Source organism: Littorina saxatilis, linkage group LG8 (genome assembly GCF_037325665.1).
Source record: "Littorina saxatilis isolate snail1 linkage group LG8, US_GU_Lsax_2.0, whole genome shotgun sequence".
In the NCBI taxonomy this organism is placed as follows: domain Eukaryota; kingdom Metazoa; phylum Mollusca; class Gastropoda; order Littorinimorpha; family Littorinidae; genus Littorina; species Littorina saxatilis.
The window spans coordinates 35,796,134-35,821,128 of NC_090252.1; the positions used below are offsets into that span (position 1 = coordinate 35,796,134).

General features: G+C 41.3%; 1 protein-coding gene and 1 long non-coding RNA gene across 3 annotated transcripts; one reads left to right on the forward strand and one right to left on the reverse strand.

The window, feature by feature from the left end:
* The first annotated feature begins 1,412 nt into the window (after nucleotides 1–1,412).
* Nucleotides 1,413–17,087, forward strand: LOC138973407 (uncharacterized). 2 transcript variants are annotated; one of them, XM_070346127.1, is made up of 5 exons: nucleotides 1,413–1,559; nucleotides 4,054–4,319; nucleotides 5,100–5,197; nucleotides 7,083–7,252; nucleotides 13,755–17,087. In XM_070346127.1, the coding sequence occupies exons 2-4, from the start codon at nucleotides 4,148–4,150 to the stop codon at nucleotides 7,221–7,223; spliced, it is 411 nt and encodes a 136-aa protein (XP_070202228.1). In that variant the 5' UTR covers nucleotides 1,413–1,559; nucleotides 4,054–4,147; the 3' UTR covers nucleotides 7,224–7,252; nucleotides 13,755–17,087. The 2 variants fall into 2 exon arrangements, with proteins under 2 accessions (XP_070202228.1, XP_070202229.1); XM_070346128.1 differs by lacking the exon at nucleotides 13,755–17,087 and adding an exon at nucleotides 8,069–8,152.
* A 1,283-nt stretch (nucleotides 17,088–18,370) lies between these two features.
* LOC138973408 (uncharacterized) lies at nucleotides 18,371–23,764 on the reverse strand. Its single transcript, XR_011458011.1, has 2 exons — nucleotides 21,047–23,764; nucleotides 18,371–20,986 (listed from the first exon to the last, which is right to left on the reverse strand). It is a non-coding gene; the product is annotated as an uncharacterized lncRNA (long non-coding RNA).
* Nucleotides 23,765–24,995: the final 1,231 nt, after the last annotated feature.

Sequence of the window (24,995 nt, forward strand, 5' to 3'; positions counted from 1 at the left end):
AAACAGTTTCAAAAAAGATTTATTTACTGTCTAGAATTAAACTAAATTTTGAAAGTAGAAAACTATTCTTCCATGCGCATATACAATCAAATATTGATTACTCATCAACACTGAGGGACACTGCTAGTGCAAATACTTTGAAGCCATTGCTTAGCTTGCATAAAAGAGCAATCAAACTATAATTCTGCTGAAACATGCAACACTTCAAGAAAAATACTATACACATTTGAATATTCTTCCACTGAAAAAAGAGACTGCATTTCAATAAAGCAGTAACAATGCATAAAATCATGAACAGAAGATCACCTCCAGTTCTTGTCTCTAAATTTGTTATTATTAATTCACGACACAAAAATCTTTTTTTCATCCCTCTTCCAAGAATATATCTCTTCAAATCAAGCCTTACATTTTCTCCCTACCTAAAATTCTACAAGAGAGCACAAGTGAAAAGGGTTTTAAAGTTAAACTCACTGATTTTCTAAAACAATGATTGCTGCATCTAAAATCTGTTGATGGGTACTAGTTTACTATAATTACTTAATGCCTTCTCAATGTTTTGGACAGCAAATTATAAGGAACAATAAATTCCGGTAAATAAGATACCGGATCATCATCATCACCATTATCATTATCATCAGTAGTATTAGTAGTAGTAGTAGTAGTAGTAGTATCATTACTTTTATTATGATATCATGAGTTACTCAGTTGTTACGATGTTCCAGGTGTTAGTATTATTCTTGTTCCCTCATGGCCGAGGGCTGATTATAAAAAAGCATGTACTGCTTATATCATTACCCTCGTAAATAAAAAAGTATCTTATCTTATCTTATGCTACATACGTGAGAGAGACACTCGTGAGATAATAATCGTTCAAATCACACGTGTGTATATGATGTAAATGAGGTCCTGTATTTCCACTGCTTATGATGCCAAAGTCACCGAGACAAACGCCATTATAGAGAAAAAAAATTGCGCTCGCTAATTAGCTTCGATAAATGTTTACAACTGACACGTCACGCCACACTTTCAGAGTGAGGTTTTTTATTTTGACGTAATAGATTGCACGAGGCTTTAGAAGAGATCGAGATTCCAAAACAAGCGTCTTCAATTTAGCTGCCTCGACTGCAGCACTTTTTCAGTAAACTACACGTAAGTACATTATGTAGGATAAACAGAATAATACATGGCTTGCTGTATCGTACCAGATTTACACGATATTTAAAAACAAAATTGAACTGCGAGCGAAAGCGAGCTGTTCACTATTTGAAAAAGCAACGAGTGTAAATCTGGTACGACACAGCAAGCCATGTAGTATTCTGTTTTTATCTCTCTTTCTCTCTCTTTAGCAGACGACGGTTTTCACTCATTGTCACTTGAATGAGAATAATCTCCCTTGATTTGTTTACCAACATGGCGACCCAGGACGGTGCGCAAACTTTGAGTTCTATTGACATTTTTAACTCCAGTGGACAGAAAGTTCCAGCATCTGAAATTTTGCCAGGCGAAGGTTACAAGTATTCCCTGATTATTTTCCTTCGTAATTTTGCTTGAGTGGCATGGTAAGTTGTATTTCTGTTGATTTTCTTTTACTGCGACACAGTTTTCGCGAACTTTCAACTTTGACCCGTATAAACATTTTAAAATTTTTATGTCGTTAAAGCTTGGAGATGACACGGAAAGTAAGTTTTCCTTTAGTTGGAAAGCTTTTAGATTATTTCCAATATCCTTGATGAAAACCTCAGAGACAATTTTGTAGTTTGTGTGTTTGTTTGTTGTTGTTTTTTGTCCTAAAAAGGAATATTTCCATGATTTATGGATCTGACAGTGACAGTCCTGTTTTTCTCTCTGGACTTTTTAAAGTTTTGGGTTACAACATTCACAATGCAATAACAGAGCATTTTCGTTATATTTAAGAACAGAGTTTGTCCCTGAGTAAATATTAAAGGCACTAAATTAAAAAGATTGTACTTTGACAGAATTTTTATAAGAATTCCTCTGTAGTCTATGGAAAGTCTCTCTACCTGTCTGCATAGAGACATCATTTCTAGCAAAAACACAGAAAAGAGCAAGAAGATTGACCAGTTAGTGTAAAAGATAAGTATGACCGCTCGGGTTCTAAAAAACAACTGATTCTGAGAGAAGAGCGTCTAAAGTTTTCGAAAGTATATCAGATGTTAATAGATCACTTTGAAAATGATCAGTTTCTTGCCAAGGTCAAGGACAAAATTATACACTCCACAATGATTCTATGGTGTGCTAAGCACCTAAAAATGCTGAAAAACAGAAAACGTGTTGTTTTTTTCATGCCAACATGTTGTGCTGTCTATTATGAGCCATGATGAAGGATACACTTGCTCGCATGTTCTGAATAAAAAACGTAAGTAAGAAATGAGTTTGAAAACAAAAAAATGAAAAACATTTAATTAAAAAATTACCAGGCTCCATTTTGCAGACTTTACGAGGAAAGGTACTCTTGTCTGACATTCAAGGAAAACTGTTTGCACTATGTCTGGCCAGTAAAAGGCCACACACACCTTTAGAAATAAGAAAACAAACTTGAATCAAAAAACAAAATAAGAAAAGTAACCAACCTACCGACCCTAATTTTTGACTCACATGCGAAGCAAAAGTGAGTCTATGTACTCACCCGAGTCGTCCGTCCGTCCGGACGTCCGGAAAACTTTAACGTTGGATATTTCTTGGACACTATTCAGTCTATCAGTACCAAATTTGGCAAGATGGTGTATGATGACAAGGCCCCAAAAAACATACATAGCATCTTGACCTTGCTTCAAGGTCAGGGTCGCAGGGGCCATAAATGTTGTCTAAAAAACAGCTATTTTTCACATTTTTCACATTTTCTCTGAAGTTTTTAAAAATTATGTGGGGCACATGTTATGCTTTTATCATGAGACACATTTGGTCACATATGATCAAGGTCAAGGTCACTTTGACCCTTATGAAATGTGACCAAAATAAGGTAGTGAACCACTAAAAGTGACCATATCTCATGGTAGAAAGAGCCAATAAGCACCATTGTACTTCCTATGTCTTGAATTAACAGCTTTGTGTTGCATGACCTTGGATGACCTTGACCTTGGGTCAAGGTCACATGTATTTTGGTAGGAAAAATGTGTAAAGCAGTTCTTAGTGTATGATGTCATTGCTAGGTTTAGTTATTTGACCTTGACCCTGAAGGTCAAGGTCATGTAAAGGTCAAGGTCAAGCATGTGAGTCGTATGGGCTTTGCCCTTCTTGTTTTTATTGCCTTCTCATTGGAAACAAATATTTTTAGTTTGTTTGGTCTACTAGTGAAAGATCAGTTGTGAAAAAGTCAAACAAAAATTAACATGCACAGCTACAACATCTAAAAGTAAAAATGACGAGATGGTGATCACAATGGCTATATTCAGCTGAATCAGAACGTGATACCCCCCCCTCCAAAGAAATAGACAATTAAAAAAAAAGAACTGTTTTTTTTTGTGTGTGGGGGGGGGGGGGGGAGATTTATTTTGTTATTTAATGAATAGTGTGTATATGTTGGATGGGTGGTGTGAATGTGTGTGTGTTATACAGAGAATACTTCCAGGTGACTTGCTGTGTCATACCCGGTTTTACGCAGATTGCTTTTTTTAAATATTGAAAAGCGAGTGAAAATGATGCACACAAGTGCAGAGATGGTTTATTGAAGACATGGGTCACCAGGAGGTCTATGTCTGGTATGTAGGATAATTAACAAATACAGTGGAACCCCACTCTTAAGACCCCCACCTTTCCCCTTTATAGACCCATATTACTTCAACAGAGTTTATGTTCATAACCTCTGTAAATTTACATACAGTGGAACCCCCCCTTTATGACATTCAACAATCTCAGAAAATCAGGTCTTAAAAAGGAGGAAGTCTTAAAATGGAGGTAAATTTACAGAGGTTATGAACAAAGAGTCTGAGAAAACAGGGTTTTAAAAAAGAGGAGTCTTAAAGTGGGGGGGAGCTTAAATAGGGATTCCACATTAGTCTCCAACACTTCTAATTGTTCCGTTTTGTGTTGCAGCTTGCTGAAGGTCCAAGCCCTGTCTCCCTTGGCAGATGCGCTGGCTTCCAGCAACACACGTGTCGTCTTCGTCGGTAGCTCCACCCCTGAACAGATGGCCGAGTATCTTGAATGTATGACAGCCATCAAGTTCTGTGGGGACTTGTTCACAGACCCGACAGTCACGCTGTACAAATACTTCAGCTTGAAGAGAGGGATTTTCAGGTCCCTGTTGAGACCTTTCTACACCGGCTTCATGACGTACGGTGTTAAAGGTGTGATTGAAGGTTTGTCAAATTTCACAGTTTGAGACAGTTTTAGTGTGTGTGTGTGGTGGTTTGTTTGTTTGTTTGTTTGTTTGCCTAACGCCCAGCCGACCACGAAGGACCATATCAGGGCGGTGCTGCTTTGACATATAACGTGCGCCACACACAAGACAGAAGTCGCAGCACAGGCTTGACATGTCTCACCCAGTCACATTATTCTGACACCGGACCAACCAGTCCTAGCACTAACCCCATAATGCCAGACGCCAGGCGGAGCAGCCACTAGATTGCCAATTTTAAAGTCTTTGGTATGACCCGGCCGGGGTTCGAACCCACGACCTCCCGATCACGGGGCGGATGCCTGAACACTAGGCCAACCGTGCCGGTTGTGTGGGGGGGGGGGGGGGGGGGGGCTGGTGCAATTGTTTGTGTTATTAAACAAAGGGTTGTGTAGTCTGATCAGTGCTGTCCTTGCTCGAAAAAATTTAGTTTTCGTGCTACAGTGGAACCCCCATTTGGAGACCTCTACAAAACTCGGAGAAAATCATATCTTGAAAAGGAGGGAGTTTTTAAAACAGGGATGGTGGGCTGGGGGGGGGGGGGTGTAAGGTGTTTCACTGTACTAAACACATTTTTTATTGTTTTTCTGAACTGAAGGCATATTTAGGATATGAATGGGGTGAGCGTTTTGGGCCGAACCATGAATCTGAATATAATTATATGAAGTCGGACTTTCATTTGTTTCAAGAACTACTCAATTTATGATGCAAACAATTTTTTTCCTGATCTTTTGACATTCAGGTATACGACTTGCAAGAGAGACGTCTCACCTGGCTGGAGACTCATGGCAACAAGGGGGGACAATCCTATTGGACAAGGAGGAGAATATTCTTTATCAGGTACACATAATAAACAGATTTTTATAGGGTTGGATTAGGGGGAGAGGGGTGCAGAAGGATCGTGGATTCCGGAAGCACCCCTCAATGACAACTTTAATGATTAACTAATTAATTAATTTTTAAGCCTCGAAGCTGAAATGCAATACCAAAGTCCGGGCTTCGTCGAAGATTACTTGACCAAAATTTCAACCAATTTGCTTAAAAAATGAAGGCGTGACAGTGCCGTCTCAACTTTCACAAAAAGCCGGATACGACGTACATCATCAAAGACATTTATAGAAAAAAATAAAAAAACGTGTGGGGATATTATCATACCCAGGACCTTTCATGTGAAATTTCGTGAAGATCGGTCCAGTAGTTTTCTCTGAATCGCTCTACACATACACACAGACACACACACATACACCATACCCTCGTCTCGATTCCCGCGTCTATGTTAAAACATTTAGTCAAAACTTGACTAAATGTAAAAGGGAGGGAGTCATAAAATGGGGCTAAATTTACAAAGGATATTGTTTGTTCGTTCATGGGCTGAAACTCCCACGGCTTTTACGTGTATGACCGTTTTTACCCCGCCATTTAGGCAGCCATACGCCGCTTTCGGAGGAAGCATGCTGGGTATTTTCGTGTTTCTATAACCCACCGAACTCTGACATGGATTACAGGATCTTTTTCGTGCGCACTTGGTCTTGTGCTTGCGTGTACACACGGGGGTGTTCGGACACCGAGGAGAGTCTGCACACAAAGTTGACTGAGAAATAAATCTCTCGCCAAACGTGGGGACGAACTCACGCTGACAGCGGCCAACGGGGTACAAATCCAGCGCGCTACCGACTGAGCTACATCCCCGCCCTGACTGAGCTACATCCCCGCCCTGACTGAGCTACTCCTGCCCTGACTGAGCTACATCCCCGCCCTGACTGAGTTACATCCCCGCCCTGACTGAGCTACATCCCCGCCCTGACTGAGCTACATCCCCGCCCTGACTGAGCTACATCCCCGCCCTGACTGAGCTACATCCCCGCCCTGACTGAGCTACATCCCCGCCCTCTACATAGGATATGAATAGGAAATCCAAAAAACTAAGGTCTTAAAAGGGGGGTTTAACTGTACACCCGACCTGCCTGATTTTTGAAGCCCCTCCCACTCATGTACCAGGTCCAGCCCTCCTGTACTTTCATCAAAATGGAGAAAAAAACACCCACCTATATCATACAGCACGCCTATCCTGTCAGGCAAGTGGGCATATTTTATCTCCCGCACCCTTGAAATGTTTCCCAACGTGCTTTTGAATGTTAGGGTGCGGGTAGGGATATGTGTGGTTTGGGTTATGTGTGTATTGATGTGTACTTTTATGTGTCTATATATGTTCTGATAGTGTGTTTTTATGTGATGTTTTTGTGGAAAAGCCTAAAGAACAATTTCGTTTTAATTGTTGCACTCAGATAATAAAGTTTTATTGAATTCTTCTTCTTCTTCTTCAGCGTTCCAGAATTTGTCTGGTTACGTGTGAGCTCGTTTGCCCATTTGGGTTCCCCAAACTATACTCTGAGAGCATAGTCAGCTTCACTCCGCTTTCGTTGAGTAGGCATGCTGGGTATTTTCGTGTTTCCATAACCCACCGAACTCCGACATGGATTACAGGATCTTTTCCGTGCGCACTTGGTTTTGTGCTTGCGTGTACACACAAAGGGGGTTAAGTCACTAGCAGGTCTTCACATAAGTTGACCTGGGATATCGGAAAAATGTCCACTCTAAACTCACCAGGCGGCAGCGACCGGGATTCGAACTCCCGACTAGGAGGCCGACGTCTTACCACCACGCCACTGCGCCCGTCCTTTATTGAATTGAATTGATTGAATTGAATGTTGTGTGTGATATTTAGCATGTGGAGGAGCACCCGGCTGACTTGCCCAGCATGGAGAAGGTGTTCCGCCTGGTGGGGATCCCCGACAGGGCCGTCAACTACAAGCAAGCCCTGGCCGAGTGGCTCAGGATGAGGGAGGACAACAGAGCCCAGTCCTAACCATATCACATCTACATCTCTCCACAATGGTGAGGTTTACAGTTACAGAAGTGTAATATGAATGGCTACATATAGTTGAATAATTGATTTGATCATTGCCTCTCCGGCATCTTGCAAGTTTGTCCGTTAATTCGTCAATTATTTTGAGATAAGTTCTTTATTTGTATCATAAAATTTAATGTTTGTCTGCTGAAAAGACCACTGGGTCAACGTACTGTAAGTGCAATGTTTTGTTTTGTCAATAATTAAACATTCCAGTAACGTACCATTCTTGGGACCGGCACGGTTGGCCTAGTGGTAAGCTATAAGGCGTCCGCCCCGTGATCGGGAGGTCGTGGGTTCGAACCCCGGCCGGGTCATACCTAAGACTTTAAAATTGGCAATCTAGTGGCTGCTCCGCCTGGCGTCTGGCATTATGGGGTTAGTGCGAGGACTGGTTGGTCCGGTGTCAGAATAATGTGACTGGGTGAGACATGAAGCCTGTGCTGCGACTTCTGTCTTGTGTGTGGCGCACATTATATGTCAAAGCAGCACCGCCCTGATATGGCCCTTCGTGGTCGGCTGGGCGTTAAGCAAACAAACAAACAAACCATTCTTGGGATTTTGATTGTGAATTTTGGAACGTTAGCAGTCTTTCTGTTTTTGGATTTCAGAATATAAAAAGTATGAAGACAAACTGATCTTGAAACAAAATCAAAAGTTTATGGAAACATTTAATTATTGACAAAACAAAATGTTACATTTATAGTACAGTATGCCGACCCAGTGGTCTTTTAAAACAGACCTTGAAACAGAAATACAAACTGTGTTTGTGAGTCACTAAATATTTAACTTTTGAATTTCAGATGTGCCTTTGACTGCGACTCAGCTCTTAGGCCCCCTATGACTGCCGATTGTTAATGAAAAAACAGTGTGTTGTAAATTCAGAATATGTATAACAAATTATAAAATTGTAAATTTTACTGATTTTCGAACAGAAAAACTTACTGTGTGAGTAACTGATTAAATTACATATTCTTACGCAACTCACATAGATAGCATTAACTTCAGTTAAAGTGCTAGGACACTGAACTACGCTTCACCCCAAAGGGGAAGCAACCCCCTAAAAAAGAACGGCATTGACCTATAACCCAAGCTATACAAGAGTCGAGGTCATACCGTCACGTGACCTATCACGCGTGACTCGACCGCCGCCTATGTTAGAAACGCACTCCTACTTCAGCCACCAAGTAGCTCGGACGCTTTTCACACTACGCTGCAGGCTTTTAGCCTACTGTCTTCTGGACAGTGTTTCACCCCGTCTACAGGTCCCTGCTTCTCATGCACAAGTTTGGGTGAGCTCGTTCTAATTTATTTGCTTTTGCTTGCGTTTCTTTCTTTCTCCGTTGTTCGGTCTGATTGTTGTTTATCAATATCATAACTCAGACTGGTTTTTGTCAGCAATGGCTGACAAGGAGAATTAGAAACCACAGACTAGTCAGTAGCTGCTGAGGTTTCTCCTTTTACGTTTCGCATAAAGAGAAAGGCAAAGGCACTACCATTTCCGTTCTTGACCCAGCTTCTCTAACTTTTGCGTCTGTTAAATAACCTTGTATGGTTGAAAACGACGTTAAACAACATATAAAGAAGAAAGAAAGAATGTCTGTTAAATTTTGGACCCTATGAATCCAATCATGCCAGTGCTGAAGCAGGTTAAATTTAGGTTACTTCAGCCAAGGCAAACGCAGTGGGAAAGAGATTACTTGTGTTAAAGATAGTTTGCTTCCCTTTTTGAGATGTTTTCGACCCAAATGTATAACATGTTGCCATTCGTCGAGTTTGCGCTCGCTCCCGGCGGGAGTGGGCGACGCAGTTTGTTGTCACGCATCGAGGTTCCGCCTTCATGCACAGTCTCTTCGGCTGACGTGCACGCAGAGGAGTGTGTTTACTTCATACGAGGAGCGTTCACGCTCTACAGGTTAGTCAGGTTCACCGGTAGCCAGGTTCTCTGGTGAAAGTGTTCCAGTTGGGCCGGAACTAGTAGCCCCCCCGCCGCGGCTGGGGGGTGAAAGTTTGACTTTCCCGGAGGCTATCGCTCTTTTTTAAGAGGCGGAACTCATGGGGGGTCAACACCGGACAACAAGTTGGGCCGGAACTAGTAGCTCCCCCGCTGAGGCTGGGGAGTGAAAGTTCGACTCTCCCGGAGGCTATCGCTCTTTTTAAGAGGCGGAACTCACGGGGGGTCGACACCGGACAACGAGACAGATGTACTCACGGGCAGACTTTTATGTCTCGGTGAATGTGTACATGTCTCAACTTCCTCCTTTTGGGCAGGAAGCTGCTTTCGGGCAGGCTTTGCACGGTTCTTCCGTTTTGCAATCAGCCTCGCCTGTGGTGGATCGTTTTAGTGACGCAGCTTGTCACAGCGAATTTCACGGTCCAGCCTCAGCAGATTCGGAGTTCGACGATTCTCACTCAGTTTCTGAGGAGGAAGTTGATGTCAAGTTGTCACTCAAACTTTAACCAGCTATGGTTACTGCAGCTCAGGTGTCTGCCAAGTACTTCGCTGAAGGGGTGACAGCTATGGCAAGCTCTGCGGCACCACCACCCTCAGTGGTGGGTGATTTCCGCCCTGCTTTAACGGAAGTTCAGGGATATCGTTTTAGCGAGTCTCCTTCTGTTGCTTACGAACTTTCCAAGGTGCTGGCTAGAACTTCGGGTTCTGAGAATAGCTTGCCTGTGGATACTGTGCCTTTACTGGCTGCACACGGTCAGGTTCCTGATGCTGCTCAGCCATGGTTTGCCTCAGACCAGTTACGGAAGCGAGCACTTCGTTTCATTCACGCAAGTTTGCTCTCTCCCGTCGTCATCACAGTCTTATTGAGACTTACGCTTTGCCGAGTGCACCGCTTCCGGTCACTCCGGAGTTGGCTAATCTCAGGGAAGATGTCTATAGTCAGTCGCGGCACGGTTGTACGCACATGCGGTTTACACACGCAGGGACGCTTTCTTGTCTGGCTCTAGAATTTGAACTTGTGGAAGTTTTCTCATATGTTTCTTTTTTTCTATCACTTCCTTTGTGGGCAGCGATGCGGCGTTGCTTTCGCTTGCGTCACCCGCTCAAGTAACGCTTCACTCGCTGAGCGATATCCGTAGGCCTAGGTTACACCAAGCCTAAGAACTTAGTTTATTCTTTTCTTCGTACTACGGAACCGCTTCCGGTTGCACCGTACTTGTCGATCATACATCTTAAGGTTCATAGCAAGGAGAAACTGTCTGTTGGCAAGAACAATGATCTCCTGGCTGTGGAAGATCGTGGCCGCACTTCTTTCTATTATCGTCTTGGTACAAGACTTTGATTCGTTCTTTCCCTTGTGCGGTTTCGTACTCACGGGATGCCTTTGTGTTCTGTCGGCACACATATTCAAAGGGTTTAGCTTCGCTGTTCGTCTGGGAAAAGGCCTCGGCCGACAGTATTGTTCTGTCGGTGAGACTTAAATCTCTTCCTTGCTCGAGGGTTTTCTTTGCGAATCCTCCTCTTTGCACGCGGGCTCTTTAACAGAGAGAATCTCACAGCAAAAGGAAAAGCCCACGGCAGGCCTCGGCTTTTCTTATCAGAGAAAAGCGCTAAGCTGGCCGTTCTCAGCTTTGGTTTTTTATCTTCTTCTTGGCATGGCACGTTGCCAAATACCCACCACTTTATCTCCTCGAGGCGATTTAGCGGTAGGGTTCAGTGGGCAAACAATAGCACGCTTTCTTGCATACTCTTGGCACTTGTCAACTGGAGTATTAGCGTTCGGCCACTCTTCTCTCTGCCTCTGTGTTTTCCCACAGCGGCTGGAGGGGCGATTAGGACTCTCACTTTATTGAGGGAGGCACTGGGGCCCTTCCTGTTGGGTCACTTATATAGATCGTGCCTATGTTTACTTCCACTTTCGGATATACAAAATAGATCGGAAGTGGCTACTTTTTATTTAATTCAGATCTTCGGGGCTCTGGTTTCGTTTTCTAAGCAATCAAATGAAGAGCCGGAACATGTTAGTGTCTTTTCTTGACTGGTTCACAGACACAACCAATCTTTGGATTCTCACACCACTGCTCATACAGGGCGTTCCCGTTGGTTCTCTCTCCACCAGGGAAGCAGTTCTGTCTCTTGTGGAATTCTTTCCTCTTGTCAGGGGATAACATGTGTTGATTCAATCAGACAACACCACAGTGGTCTTTTATCTCAATAAGCAGGGGGTGGCATCTCGCTCCCTATCACTGCCACAGCGAGCATGCGAGGTTTTGATGTGGCTTTTACCACCACGAAATCTTATTAGCAGGGAGGTACCTTTCTGAGAGGCTCTAGGTCTTGGCAGACTCTAGTCAGCCGGCCAGGAATGTCCACTTGGATTGGACTCTATCTCGCTACACGCGTCTACTCCTTCTGGTGAATTTGGAGAAGCCGCTGGTAGAAGGTTTGCCTCTCGGTACTATCACCTTCTGCTAAATGTTCGTCTCCCCGTTCCCGGATAATACTCTCAATTTTACTTTGAGCGGCCTGTTGGTCGCACATTATGGGCCCACTCAATCTTGGTTGCCAGTCCTTTAGGCTGGCAAGAGGGCGCCGTTTTTGTTTTTGTTTTTACACTCGAGCCACACGGGTGTCTACTGTACGGGAATCATTGAGACGCTCAGGGGCTTCTGCCTCAACTCTGGATTTGGTCTAGAGATTTCATAGGGGTTCAGCGTCTTCGTTTTTGTGTCACTTTGACTGGCTTGGAACAATTGGCGTACTATTAACGGAAAGAACTCCACTTCTCTCCGTTCAATGCGGGTGGCGAACCACCTATCCTGGCTTTCCGAATTTTCTCCCACGTCTCTGAATTAAGACTTTATGCGATATCAGTTGCACTGACACAGCTAGGTCGCAAAAAATTTTTCACTTGCGTTCTTTTTAGCCAGCGTGATTAAGGGAACCTCCCTTTGGTTGGCTGAAAGCAAATCTCCAGTCCAGGCTTGGGATTCGCTCCCAGTTTCGGAGTTTTTGAGTTCGGATTGTTTAATCCTTGACAAATTAGCCTTGTTATTCTAAATACGGGAAGCCGTCATACTTACTCTAGTAGCTTCTGAGAGAAGTGCGAGTAAGTGCATTTTCTGTCTGGTTTTTGCTTTAGACATCTCTTTGGAGAAAGACTGATCTATAGCGCTTAGGTTTAATTCAAAATTTCTGACAAATAAGCAGAAACAGGAGTAACCAGATCCGATAATACAATTCTACCAATTTGCAATATTTTGGCTCTGCTAGAGCCATATTTAACCAATTGTACATTTCGAGTTTAAATATATTTCTGACTCGCTTGACTAGTGGCCCCCTTCATCCCCTCCTTCCTCGTCCTGATATGGCTCTGCGTAGTCGGCTGGACGTTAAGCAACAAATAAACAAACAAACTGATCTGTTTAGATCACCAGAACAAAGGCTTTTGTTTATTTCCATCAACACTTCTAGAGGCAATGATTTAGTGAAGTCAACTTTTAGCTAAATGGACTGCCACATTGATTAGGCATGCCTACAGTGGTGGCAGGGAAAAGGGGGGGGGGGGGGGGCAGTCAGTCCTCCCTTTTCAGGCAGCACGGGCTCAAGAGGTCAGAGTGTATAGGCCTCTTCTTTATCTGTTCTCAAGTCTGAGAGACTTACATAAGTCATGAATGCAGCTTATTGACCGTTCAAGGACGTAGTCATGAGTTTTCTATCGGCGGGGTATTTTAAGTACCCGCTGTTTTAATACACATCTACTAGACATCTTCTGCAGAAGATGTCTTTTTATGTGTTCCTAGGAACGTATCTGGTGCTCGGCAGAACAGTAATTTTCGGTTTGCCAGCTATTGTAGCTACAGGCCAGATACTTGCAAGATGTTAACTATGAGTTCATTTGCCCACCACCTAAATTAGCAATCTGCTATCTATGTGAGTTGCGTAAGAATATGTAATTTAATATAAAATTTCAAAAATAAATTTTGATTTAATTAATATACTTACCAACTCACATATTGGATTCCCTCCCAGCCTGCCCCGCAAATTTTTTAAGGGGTTATATGTTTCAATACGGAATGAGTTTCACCGGTATACATCCTGCGCAGGCGCAGTACACCGGTAGTGTAAATAATCACCAAGGACCATGCCTTATATGGCATTCGGTTTTTGTTTCAGAGTTATTTCCCCACGTTGCCATGTAAGAGTGCTTCCATGTCTTATCACAAAACGAAGTTATTGCTTAGGGTTTCCCTAAAAATGAACAGATCACTTCAGTAGGAGTGAGTTTCTAACATAGGCGGCGGTCGAGTCACGCGTGATAGGTCACGTGACGGTATGACCTCGACTCTTGTATAGCTTGGGTTATAGGTCAATGCCGTTCTTTTTTAGGGGGTTGCTTCCCCTTTGGGGTGAAGCGTAGTTCAGTGTCCTAGCACTTTAACTGAAGTTAATGCTATCTATGTGAGTTGGTAAGTATATTAATTAAATCAAAATTTATTTTTGAAATTTTATAATATTTAACTTTTGAATTTCAGATGTGCCTTTGACTGCGACTCAGCGCTTAGGCCCCTTATGACTGCCGATTGTGAAACCTGTTATCAAGCTGGAACATGAGGCATGAATCAATTTGCACCAAGCTCGGAGGTGCTGGGTAGTTGTTGACAGCAGATCATTTCTGGAAGAGTCTGAGGTTTACAACAATGTCCGACTTATTATTCTCCGTCCTTTTTTTGTGGGGGTATATCACTATATGAATGTGAATCAAGTTTAGAGAAATTGTCCTTCTGTTTGTTGGGCTTTTTTGCTGTCCTTTGGGTGTGTGTGACATATGTGCATGGGTGTGAAGTTTACAAAAATGATATTTTTGATATGCCTTATTCTTTTGACTGTTCATTGGGTGTGCATTTATCTTGTGTCTGAAGTTTTTTTATTTTTTTAATTCCCCCCCCCCCCCCACCCCCTTTATGAATGTGTATTACTTTTAGTCTGTATGCCTGTGCCCTTGACATCATCCAACCACTTCTCTCCCCTTTCGTTCATTTCCGTTCCTAGAGTTCCTTCCCCTTTTTGCGTGTTTCCCCTCCATTTTCTTTCAAACCTTGTTCGTTCCGTGTTGCGTCTGCTTTTTGTTGTCTTTTGTGTTCTTGTTTTTCCTGATGAAGCTTCCAGAAGCGAAAATTCGTTATCGTCTTGATCGTGTCGTCTTTGTATCGGTGCATGAGTACAGTAATCTTTTGTTTTTTAACTCTGAAGTTTACAAAAAATGTCTTCCTACTGGTCTGGGGTTTTGCAAGGTCATTTCAGTGTCTTTTAAGGATGTTTTTGTTTTTTTTAATTTATGGCACTTCTCCTCATTTTCAGTAAAGATGAATTTCTTATTCAGCAATCGATGGTTAAAGATAAGACAAATGATTTGGACATTGTCACATTTGCTGTCCTTCACAGTTTTATGAAAAAGATTCCAGCCCACTTTATTTCAGCGGTTAACACTAAGGTTGTGTCTGCCTGTTATTGAAAAAAATGGTGTTTTTTTTATCAATATCTGAGGTATACTGACTTCCCTCAATTTTGTCAACATACAAGGTAGATCTTTTCACTATACAGTTAGCAGACAAGCTGGCAGCATTATATATTTTACCCAGAATTGTTTATTTTTTGTTTATTTTGTTTTTCTCTTTTACCTGTGTATTTAACTATTTATTCCAGTTAGCTCTAAGGTGAGCATTTTACAGTTTCAGGTAAGCATGCAGATAGTATGTTCCACAATGCAACTGTTCCTATGAAAAGCGTATGTGAAATTTGACCTCAACATATCCAAGCCTTTTTTGGCAAAGCCCATTGTAATCATCAGGGTCACTTTTCTTTTACATGCTATTGCAAGTCTCATTTTTGTTGTTATATTTAGTCAAGTTTTGACTAAATATTTTAACATCGAGGGGGAATCGAAACGAGGGTCGTGGTGTATGTGCGTGTGTCTGTCTGTCTGTCTGTCTGTCTGTGTGTGTGTGTGTGTGTAGAGCGATTCAGACTAAACTACTGGACCGATCTTTATGAAATTTGACATGAGAGTTCCTGGGTATGAAATGCCCGAACGTTTTTTTCATTTTTTTGATAAATGTCTTTGATGACGTCATATCCGGCTTTTCGTGAAAGTTGAGGCGGCACTGTCACGCCCTCATTTTTCAACCAAATTGGTTCAAATTTTGGTCAAGTAATCTTCGACGAAGCCCGGGGTTCGGTATTGCATTTCAGCTTGGTGGCTTAAAAATTAATTAATGACTTTGGTCATTAAAAATCGGAAAATTGTAAAAAAAAAATAAAAATTTATAAAACGATCCAAATTTACGTTTATCTTATTCTCCATCATTTGCTGATTCCAAAAACATATAAATATGTTATATTCGGATTCAAAACAAGCTCTGAAAATTAAATATATAAAAATTATTATCAAAATTAAATTGTCCAAATCAATTTAAAAACACGTTCATCTTATTCCTTGTCGGTTCCTGATTCCAAAAACATATAGATATGATATGTTTGGATTAAAAACACGCTCAGAAAGTTAAAACAAAGAGAGGTACAGAAAAGCGTGCTATCCTTCAGCGCAACAACTACCCCGCTCTTCTTGTCAATTTCACTGCCTTTGCCACGAGCGGTGGACTGACGATGCTACGAGTATACGGTCTTGCTGAAAAATGGCAGCTACTTGACTAAATATTGTATTTTCGCCTTACGCGACTTGTTGTCTATTACAATGCCACCTTAATTCATTACTTCTTCTTCTTCTTCTTCTGCGTTCGTGGGCTGAAACTCCCATGTACACTCGTGTTTTTGCACGAGTGGAATTTTACGTGTATGACCGTTTTTACCCCGCCATTAAGGCAGCCATACGCCGCTTTCGGAGGAAGCATGCTGGTTTTTTGGTTTTTTTTTCTATAACCCACCGACCTCTGACATGGATTACAGGATCTTTTCCGTGCGCACATGGTTTTGTGCTTGCGTGTACACACGACGGGGGATAAGCCACTAGCAGGTCTGCACATAAGTTGACCTGGGAGATCGGAAAAATCTCCACACTTAACCCACCAGGCGGCCGCGGCCGGGATTCGAACCCTCGACCTTCCGATTAGGAGGCCGATGTCTTACCAGCCCGCCACAGCGCCCGTATGTATTGAAATGGATGGATGCTCATTCCATATGTGACCCTCCACCACGGAATGAGTCGCATGTCACCTTTGCATGATTTTCATATTTGTATATTTTTTAAAGAGTTTCCTATGCTCTATCCAGTGGTGAAAACCGTTTTAGAAAAGAGCAAAAACTGTTTGAGTTATAAGCCTGTGACTAAGGTGACCCTCACACTGTTACCAGACACTCCCCGGACTTATATTAAGCCTAGCGCAGAACCGCGCGAGGTGACATGCGACTCATTTCGTGGTGGAGGGTCACATATTGTCAAAAATCTGTACATGTTCAGTGACACGATAAGATTTATGCATCTTTAAATGGTAATTTATCTTTGTGTTGCACACTGTATACACTCAGGTTGTACTGACTTGGAGGACTGTAACTTCTTGTACTGTATACATGCACTGACAGGGATAATTATTCTTTCAGTTATTTGCAAGTTTCTTTGGGAAATAAAAATTGGAAATGAATAAGTGTTCTGGACAAGTCTTCATAATGAAGTGATTGAGTCTGTTTATGGGTATAATTTCTGTATTGTCATTCACTCAAATTAAAACATGGGCATTGTGAAATTTACATTCCAAGTGTGGTAACATTTTAGTACATTTAGTTTTGACTAAATGTTTTCAGGTAAACCAGGAATAAAGTTGAGGGTTGTGGTGTAATGTGTGCATGTGTGTGCGTGCACAGCAATTCCTAGACAAGTACCTAACTGCCTGATTTTTTATGAAATCGTGCAAGTGAGTTGTAACCCATTTGTGCTGATTTACCACACGAAATCCTACACACGATGCACACACAATAATATATCATGATGTGTTTACCATTTACATACATCAATTTGCAGTTACACAATTAAAGTAAACAAACCAAGACATCTCCTTCTGACCCTCTCTTTCAAGAATCTTAAACGAAATGAGGCAGAGCATTGTTAAGATATCAAATAACCAAAGGGAAGTAATCGCTCTTTATGCACACGACATGTGTAATGGAGTAAGCGAGAGTTGTATGGGACCTTTCTCCCGGCACCTGAGAGAATAACAAGCATTGAAATGAACAAGCGACTTTCATCATCTTTTATGTGCCAGGAGAAAGGTTCCATACAACTCTCGCTTACTCCATTACACATGTCATATGGATGATATGCATAGAGCGATTACTTCCCTTTGGTTATTTGATACCTCTCTTTCAAGGTAAAACCTCTGACGTCAAAAGCAAAACAAAGTCCAAGAAGACATCATAATGCGAATATTGGCGCCACGTAAACATTCTGTTGCTTCTAATACGTCTCCCAGAAACTGACAAAGAAATGTTGAGAATGAAGTTTGTCTTAGTGACTTCGGTACATCAGCAATAGAACAAATACTGGTTCGGTCACTGCTAAGGCTGTGCATGTATCGGTATTATTAATTAACCCTCAAGACAATAATTATTACACACACCGACAGTCGCAGACATACTGAGGCACTTACACAGGTAGACAGAAACACATGCAGAGACAGACACAAACAAACAGACACTCATTCACATGCATTTGACAAACAATGCATTGCACGCACACATACACACACACATGCATATACACATACACACACACATATACATACACACACATACACACACACGCACATACACACACACACACATACACACACACACACACACACACACACACATACACACACACACAAACACATACACACATACATACACACATACACACACACACATACACACGCACACACACACACACGCATACACATACACACACATACACACACACATACACACACACACACATACACACACATACACACACACATACACACACACACACATGCATACACACACACACATACACGCATACACACACACACATACACATGCATAAACACACACATACACATACACACAGGTATTGTCTTTCACTCCAGACAGAAAAGGATGAACAAAGTAACACCAATCATTATGAAACATGTATTCGGTCCATGGATCAACAAATTGACACAAACAGTCGGAAATGTCTCCACTTTGAAGCATATATTACCATGCTCCAACTCCAAACTCATTTCACTCGGAACTCTATCTGAGAGAGAGCAATTATAAAGAACCAGACAAAATGTACAGAATGAATTTGAAACACACACCAGATGAGGAATGCTGAGACAACAAAATACTAAATAACAATATGCTGGGGTTGGCATGCAAGGCCTTCTTTGTGGTTAGAAAACTTTTATATTCAATGATTACATTCTTACTAATTAAATTTTCAACACACACTTCAGCTGCTTTTCATGAAATTATTTAATAATAAATTAAAAAAATTAAATTAAAAAAAAGCTTATTCTGCACTAACAGCACGAGGACAAATGACCTATAAATCTCAATAGACGATGTTCAGAAATAACTCTGTCAAGTATTGCCTTGTGGAAGAATTTCTTTTTCTTGTTTCCACAGAAACACTGAGGCAAGCCTATATACAATTGTCCCGAGTAGCTTGCCTCATGCAGTGCTTCTGTGGAAAAACAAGGGAAGCAACTCTTCCACAAATCATGAAAAAAAACACCCAAGGTGAAGCAACTCTTTCACAACCCATAAAAACCCAACAGAGTTATTTCCAGAAATCATTCTTTCTTTCTTTCTTTATTTGGTGTTTAACGTCGTTTTCAACCACGAAGGTTATATCTTTCTTTATTTGGTGTTTAACGTCGTTTTCAACCACGAAGGTTATATCGCGACTGGAGAAGGGGGGAGATGGGATAGAGCCACTTGTCAATTGTTTCTTGTTCACAAAAGCACTAATCAAAAATTTGCTCCAGGGGCTTGCAACGTAGTACAATATATTACCTTACTGGGAGAATGCAAGTTTCCAGAACAAAGGACTTAACATTTTGTACATACTGCTTGACTAAAATCTTCACAAAAATTGACTATATTCTATACAAGAAACACTTAACAAGGGTAAAAGGAGAAACAAAATCCGTTAGTCGCCTCTTACGACATGCTGGGGAGCAATGGGTAAATTCTTCCCCCTAACCCGCGGGGGGTAGAAAAGGAACTATATTGGATTCAATTGAGGAAGTATCAACCATAGGAAGAAAATGTGTGATTGCAATAAAATCAGTTTCCCATAACAACCTTTCAGCAAACAATGATTCATTCTGGCATCTGAATGTGCTATTGAATCTGAATCTGCAGACAAACATGATTTTAGAATTCTTTGTTTCACAAATTAAGATAACGGCAAAACACTCATCAGTTTCAAAAACTAAAACACAGACACTGGCACTGCCGTAAAATCTTTTACAGACATTATAGCGAGATATCTATAACCACCTCAGACAAAAGAAAATATTTGTAACACACCAATATAGTTACATTAAACTGAGCAGCTTGATGAAGTATTTTGGCATCAGAAGACAGTTGAGGCTATTAAACCATTTAGCGCAAATCAAATTCGTTCAAGTTATTAATCATTTGACACTCTCAAAGGCACAGTCCTTCCTGTAAAAAACGAATTTAGTTTTCCATCTCAGATCTTTCTTTCTTTCTTTATTTGGTGTTTAACGTCGTTTTCAACCACGAAGGTTATATCGCGACGGGGAAAGGGGGGAGATGGGATAGAGCCACTTGTCAATTGTTTCTTGTTCACAAAAGCACTAATCAAAAATTTGCTCCAGGGGCTTGCAACGTAGTACAACATATTACCTTACTGGGAGAATGCAAGTTTCCAGTACAAAGGACTTAACATTTCTTACATACTGCTTGACTAAAATCTTTACAAAAATTGACTATATTCTATACAAGAAACACTTAACAAGGGTAAAAGACAGAATCCGTTAGTCGCCTCGCCTCTTACGACATGCTGGGGAGCATCGGGTAAATTCTTCCCCCTAACCCGCGGGGGGTCAGATCTGAGATAGTGCATCAAATTGTTTACACAGGCAGGACTGGATTTAACACACGTCGGCTGATACTCCATCCCTTTTCACAATAAGGTTCTTTTCCAAACTAACTGCAACCTTATCCAAAACCAGAGCATGTACTGCCGGTATCATACAAATTGCTTCATTTGAACACAGCAAGGTTCAATGTGTTATAGTTCAACACCAAACTTATGCATCAAGAATAATTTAACATATCATCAAGGATTATAATAAATGTTGTCTTTCCACATCACAGACTTGCTCTATCTCTGGATAATTATGTTCCCACTTTCAATATACACAATTACAGTCAACAACTGCATTCATAGAACAATATAGTTTAAAAAAAAAAAATAAAAAAAAATAATGGTACATAAAGAACTGCTGTTAAGGGCTGTTCACATGGCAGACTTTCATCCAACTTTCCCCTAACTTTCAAGTGATTTTAGTCGGTGCCAAGTCAAATCAAAATCGCTGACCATCACTCAAAGTAGTTCTAAGCGGTGATTCTTAGCGGACTTGAAGGCGAGGTCAGCTATCCGAGCTACCTCCTAATGCGGGAAGAGCAGATTGGTTAGAGCTAACCATCCAGTAAGCGCTATAAGGAAAGTCTGTGCAAAATACGCCCCAAGTCATGGCCGAGTCGAGCAGCGCTCAACTGAATTTATGAGTCACAGCTAAATCTGGCCTAAATTTGATGATTTTTCGCCGACTTGGCTCAACAACTCGGGGGCGATTTCAAACCAACAAAAGTTGGGGAAAAGTTGGTTGAAAGTCTGCTATGTGACCAGCACTTATTACCAGTGTTGTCACTTAGTTAGTTGCCTGGCACTCCGCTGTACACTGGAACGGTACTAGGTTAGGCAAATGATCGCAAGGAATTCAACTTCAGGCAAAGGAGACAACAAAAAACTGTGATGGACACAAGTTATTCCCACAGACTTTGACTTTTGGCCAAAACAAAATGAAAATAAATAAGCAAACAGTGAATAATTGTGGAAACAAAATTAATATACATAAATAAAAACAAATGAATAAATAAAAAGATAGGTAATGGTAAAATAATCTGCAGATGTTAAGCAAAACTTAACAAATATATTTCAAAGTCATTGTATCTAGACAGGCCACAGTTATCAGTTAATGCAGCAAAACAAAACAAAATTACATCAACGTAAACTTTACTGATGAACCAAAGGGACCGCCACATGATCAAAAAGATTTGACTAAAAGAGGAATTCACAATTTTCATTATTCAGTTCAACTCAGCAAATATTAAGCAAAATCAGACGATAATGTCAAAACAGTCACAAATGGAATGCTACATGGTTATTTCTATTTGAAACATAAACACAAATCAAAAAGCATGAAACAAATTTCTTTCTTTATTTGGTGTTTAACGTCGTTTTCAACCATTCAAGGTTATATCGCGACGTGGAAAGGGGGGAGATGGGATAGGGGAAAGGGGGGAGATGGGATAGAGCCACTTGTTAATTGTTTCTTGTTCACAAAAGCACTAATCAAACAAGAGGCGAAGCCTTCAAGGCTCACGTAAGAAATCGACAAACAGTAACACAAACTCAATCACTCCGTCACACATACACACACACACACACACACACACACACACACACACACACACACACACACACACAGTAAGCATAGGTGAAACTGTGCAAGAAAGCGAGACCCTGGATCTGCCAAGTAGTCTCGGCCCGCTCACAATAACAATGACCGAGACGTTCAGTAATTCCTTTGCGTGACGTCTAACCCTCTTACGTCATAATGTGACGTCTTCAAATAGTTTCTATCACACACGTCAAACACTTTTGACCGAGACTGACGTAATCCATAGACTCGGAAATGTTAAAGTTTCTACCACAGACATACACACACACGCACACACGCACACACGCACGCACAAACGCACGCACAGACAGACAAAGTTACGATCGCATAGGCTACACTTACGTGAGCCAAAAATTGCTCCAGGGGCTTGCAACGTAGTACAATATATGACCTTACTGGGAGAATGCAAGTTTCCAGTACAAAGGACGTAACATTTCTTACATACTGCTTGACTAAAATCTTTTCAAACATCGACTATATTCTATACAAGAAACACTTAACAAGGGTAAAAGGAGAAACAGAACCTGTTAGTCGCCTCTTACGACATGCTGGTTAGCATCGGGTAAATTCTTTCTCGCCCCAACCAATATGGGACTCCCCCTAACCCGCGGGGGGTATGAAACAAATAACAATTGAAATCACCAATACTGCCACACATCTAAAGCAAAACAAGAAATCTGCATACAGCATATATATACGACACACATAATGATACCGATAATAAAATTAGGTTTTCTTGATGTCTACTTTTTGAATGTGTCTGTCTGTCTGTGCATGTGTCTGTTCGTGTGTGCATGCGCAGTATGCATGCATTTGTGTGTGTGTGCTCACAGGCACACAAATTGCACAAAATGCATTGCAGACTCTAAAAAACCAATTTTGTCACACAAGAAACGTGAAAGCTAACCATTAATGCGAAAAGATGACAATTTCAAAGAAGAATCAGCAAAATCAATGCATAAAATGACATTCCACAGAAAAAAAAGTACAAGTCATTATACATTACTTGTGTTTTTGATCAAAATATGACATTTTATCGAGACAGTCATAATTTGTTCTACCTGAGACTGCACTAGCGGTTACGAATTGAACGATAACAGTGGAAATCCATGTTGACGTCATATTTCAGTCAAAGATACAGATTATTGAATATCTATGTATCGCTCCGTTTTTGTTACATTATTCCTTTACTTTTTTATTTTTACGAGAGATTAGGCACACAAACATTTCTCTTTTGTAGTCTTGGCTACAAGCCGCCTCGATAAATGTGAGTTTAAATTCAGCCTCTGGTGTCAAACGGCTCAAAGATGGGAACTCCAATGTTCAATCAATATATATACAATTATGCAAAATAACACAAGAAAGCAACAACAACAAAAAGAAACAAAGTTGACCTTAATGATTATGAGTCATGAGCAGGAAGAAGGGGACCAATTAGTAAAGATGCATAATGCCGGCACTAATTGACAAAACAAAAGTCAAAGGCATTGAAAGTCACAGATTGTACGCTGAAAATATTGCACTGCAGAAACCCAAATCAGGCCTAGTGTGTGCCATATTAACCACATTATAGAAGGCTACATGTACATCATAAAGAGTACTTTTTGTCATCTCAACAACAGAATTGTTTTTATTTAAGATAACATCATGCAAACAAGCGACAAGAAAATATGGAACTGATGAACATTGTTCTTGAAAATCCACACAAAAAATAAACACACACACACACACACACACACACACACACACACACACACACAAAGGTTTACTTTTCTTGTGCTTACTGGAATTTCCCATCCTCACTACTTAACCCTTCCCTGATCACCATCCCCCCCCCCCCCCACACCTTCACCACCACCACCACCACCAATGCTTCCCTCTCACCCGCCCAACTTGTATTTGTAAACTGTTCTTGAGACAACTTACAGAAAAACCACAACGTTTTTACTATGTACAATGTAAGCAGCCTATCATATTTACACCTGCAACTCTGGATATAAAATGGTCAATGATTGAGGATGTGGAAAACAAAAAACCTCTCCAAAAGAATATTGACCTCAGAGAACTGATTAGTCTACTCGTTTATCTACAGACTGAAGGATAGGCGTCACACCTACAGCACTGTGTGACTACGTGGCGAGGATGAACAGACTCTGGATCACGATCTACAAGCGTGACCTCTCCTTGCCCCCACCACCCCCCCCCCCCCCCTGCGCGACCAAACCTGGACAGAGAGCACAACTCTAGATGCTAAACTGTGGAAGACCTGTGCCTACCTTGCCAGTTCATAACATCAGCAGGCCTAAGACAATGAGTGACACAACCGTCGAATGCTAAAGAAGAAGAAGACCTCAGCGGCCTCATCAGCCTACTTTAGTTTATCTACAGACAAAATTTGCTGTCGCTACAGCCTCCAGTGGTAACGATTACTTTAATATACTAGCAACAGCAAAGCAGCAACATCTGCGTCAACGCAATCTTCTAGAGATCATGAGACATACAACTTACTCAACAAAGTCAAAAGGAGAAACAAAGTACAAACAAAACTAGAGGATTCAATCAAGCGCCAACAGCAGACAAAATGCAAAAGGTTGTTCCCAATGAGATCAAAGAATGCCATGAAATGAAAAAAATCGGTGATGTATTACAAACAATCAAAAGTTGGCACAAGCGATTGCCTGACATTTCCATAACATTTGAATCACATGACGGTGTGCAATACATTTGGATTTCACACCTATACCCTAGGTGCAGAAGATAGAGAGAGAAAAAAATGTCCAACACCTCCCCCCCCCCCCCCCCCCCCCCCCCCAACCATTAAATGTCATCAGTTCATGCACAGATTTCCATAGGGGACAAAGAAAGGGACTCCGTGCTTACAAAGTATTGTCGAACCCAACACAGTGGAACGCCTAATTTAAGACTTTGCCCCCATTTTAAGACTTTGCCCCCATTTTAAGACTTTGCCCCCATTTTAAGACAGACTGTGCCCCCATTTTAAGACAGACTTCCATTAAGACACTGAGACTTCCCCTT

What these genes read in the sequence shown, in the direction of transcription:
- LOC138973407 (XM_070346127.1), top strand. Translation starts at nt 4,148, where the DNA reads ATGGCCGAGTATCTTGAATGTATGACAGCCATCAAGTTCTGTGGGGAC. An exon ending in TGTTAAAGGTGTGATTGAAG is followed by an intron (nt 4,320 to 5,099) that starts GTTTGTCAAATT and finishes TTTGACATTCAG; the next exon opens with GTATACGACTTGCAAGAGAG. An exon ending in AGGAGAATATTCTTTATCAG is followed by an intron (nt 5,198 to 7,082) that starts GTACACATAATA and finishes TGTGATATTTAG; the next exon opens with CATGTGGAGGAGCACCCGGC.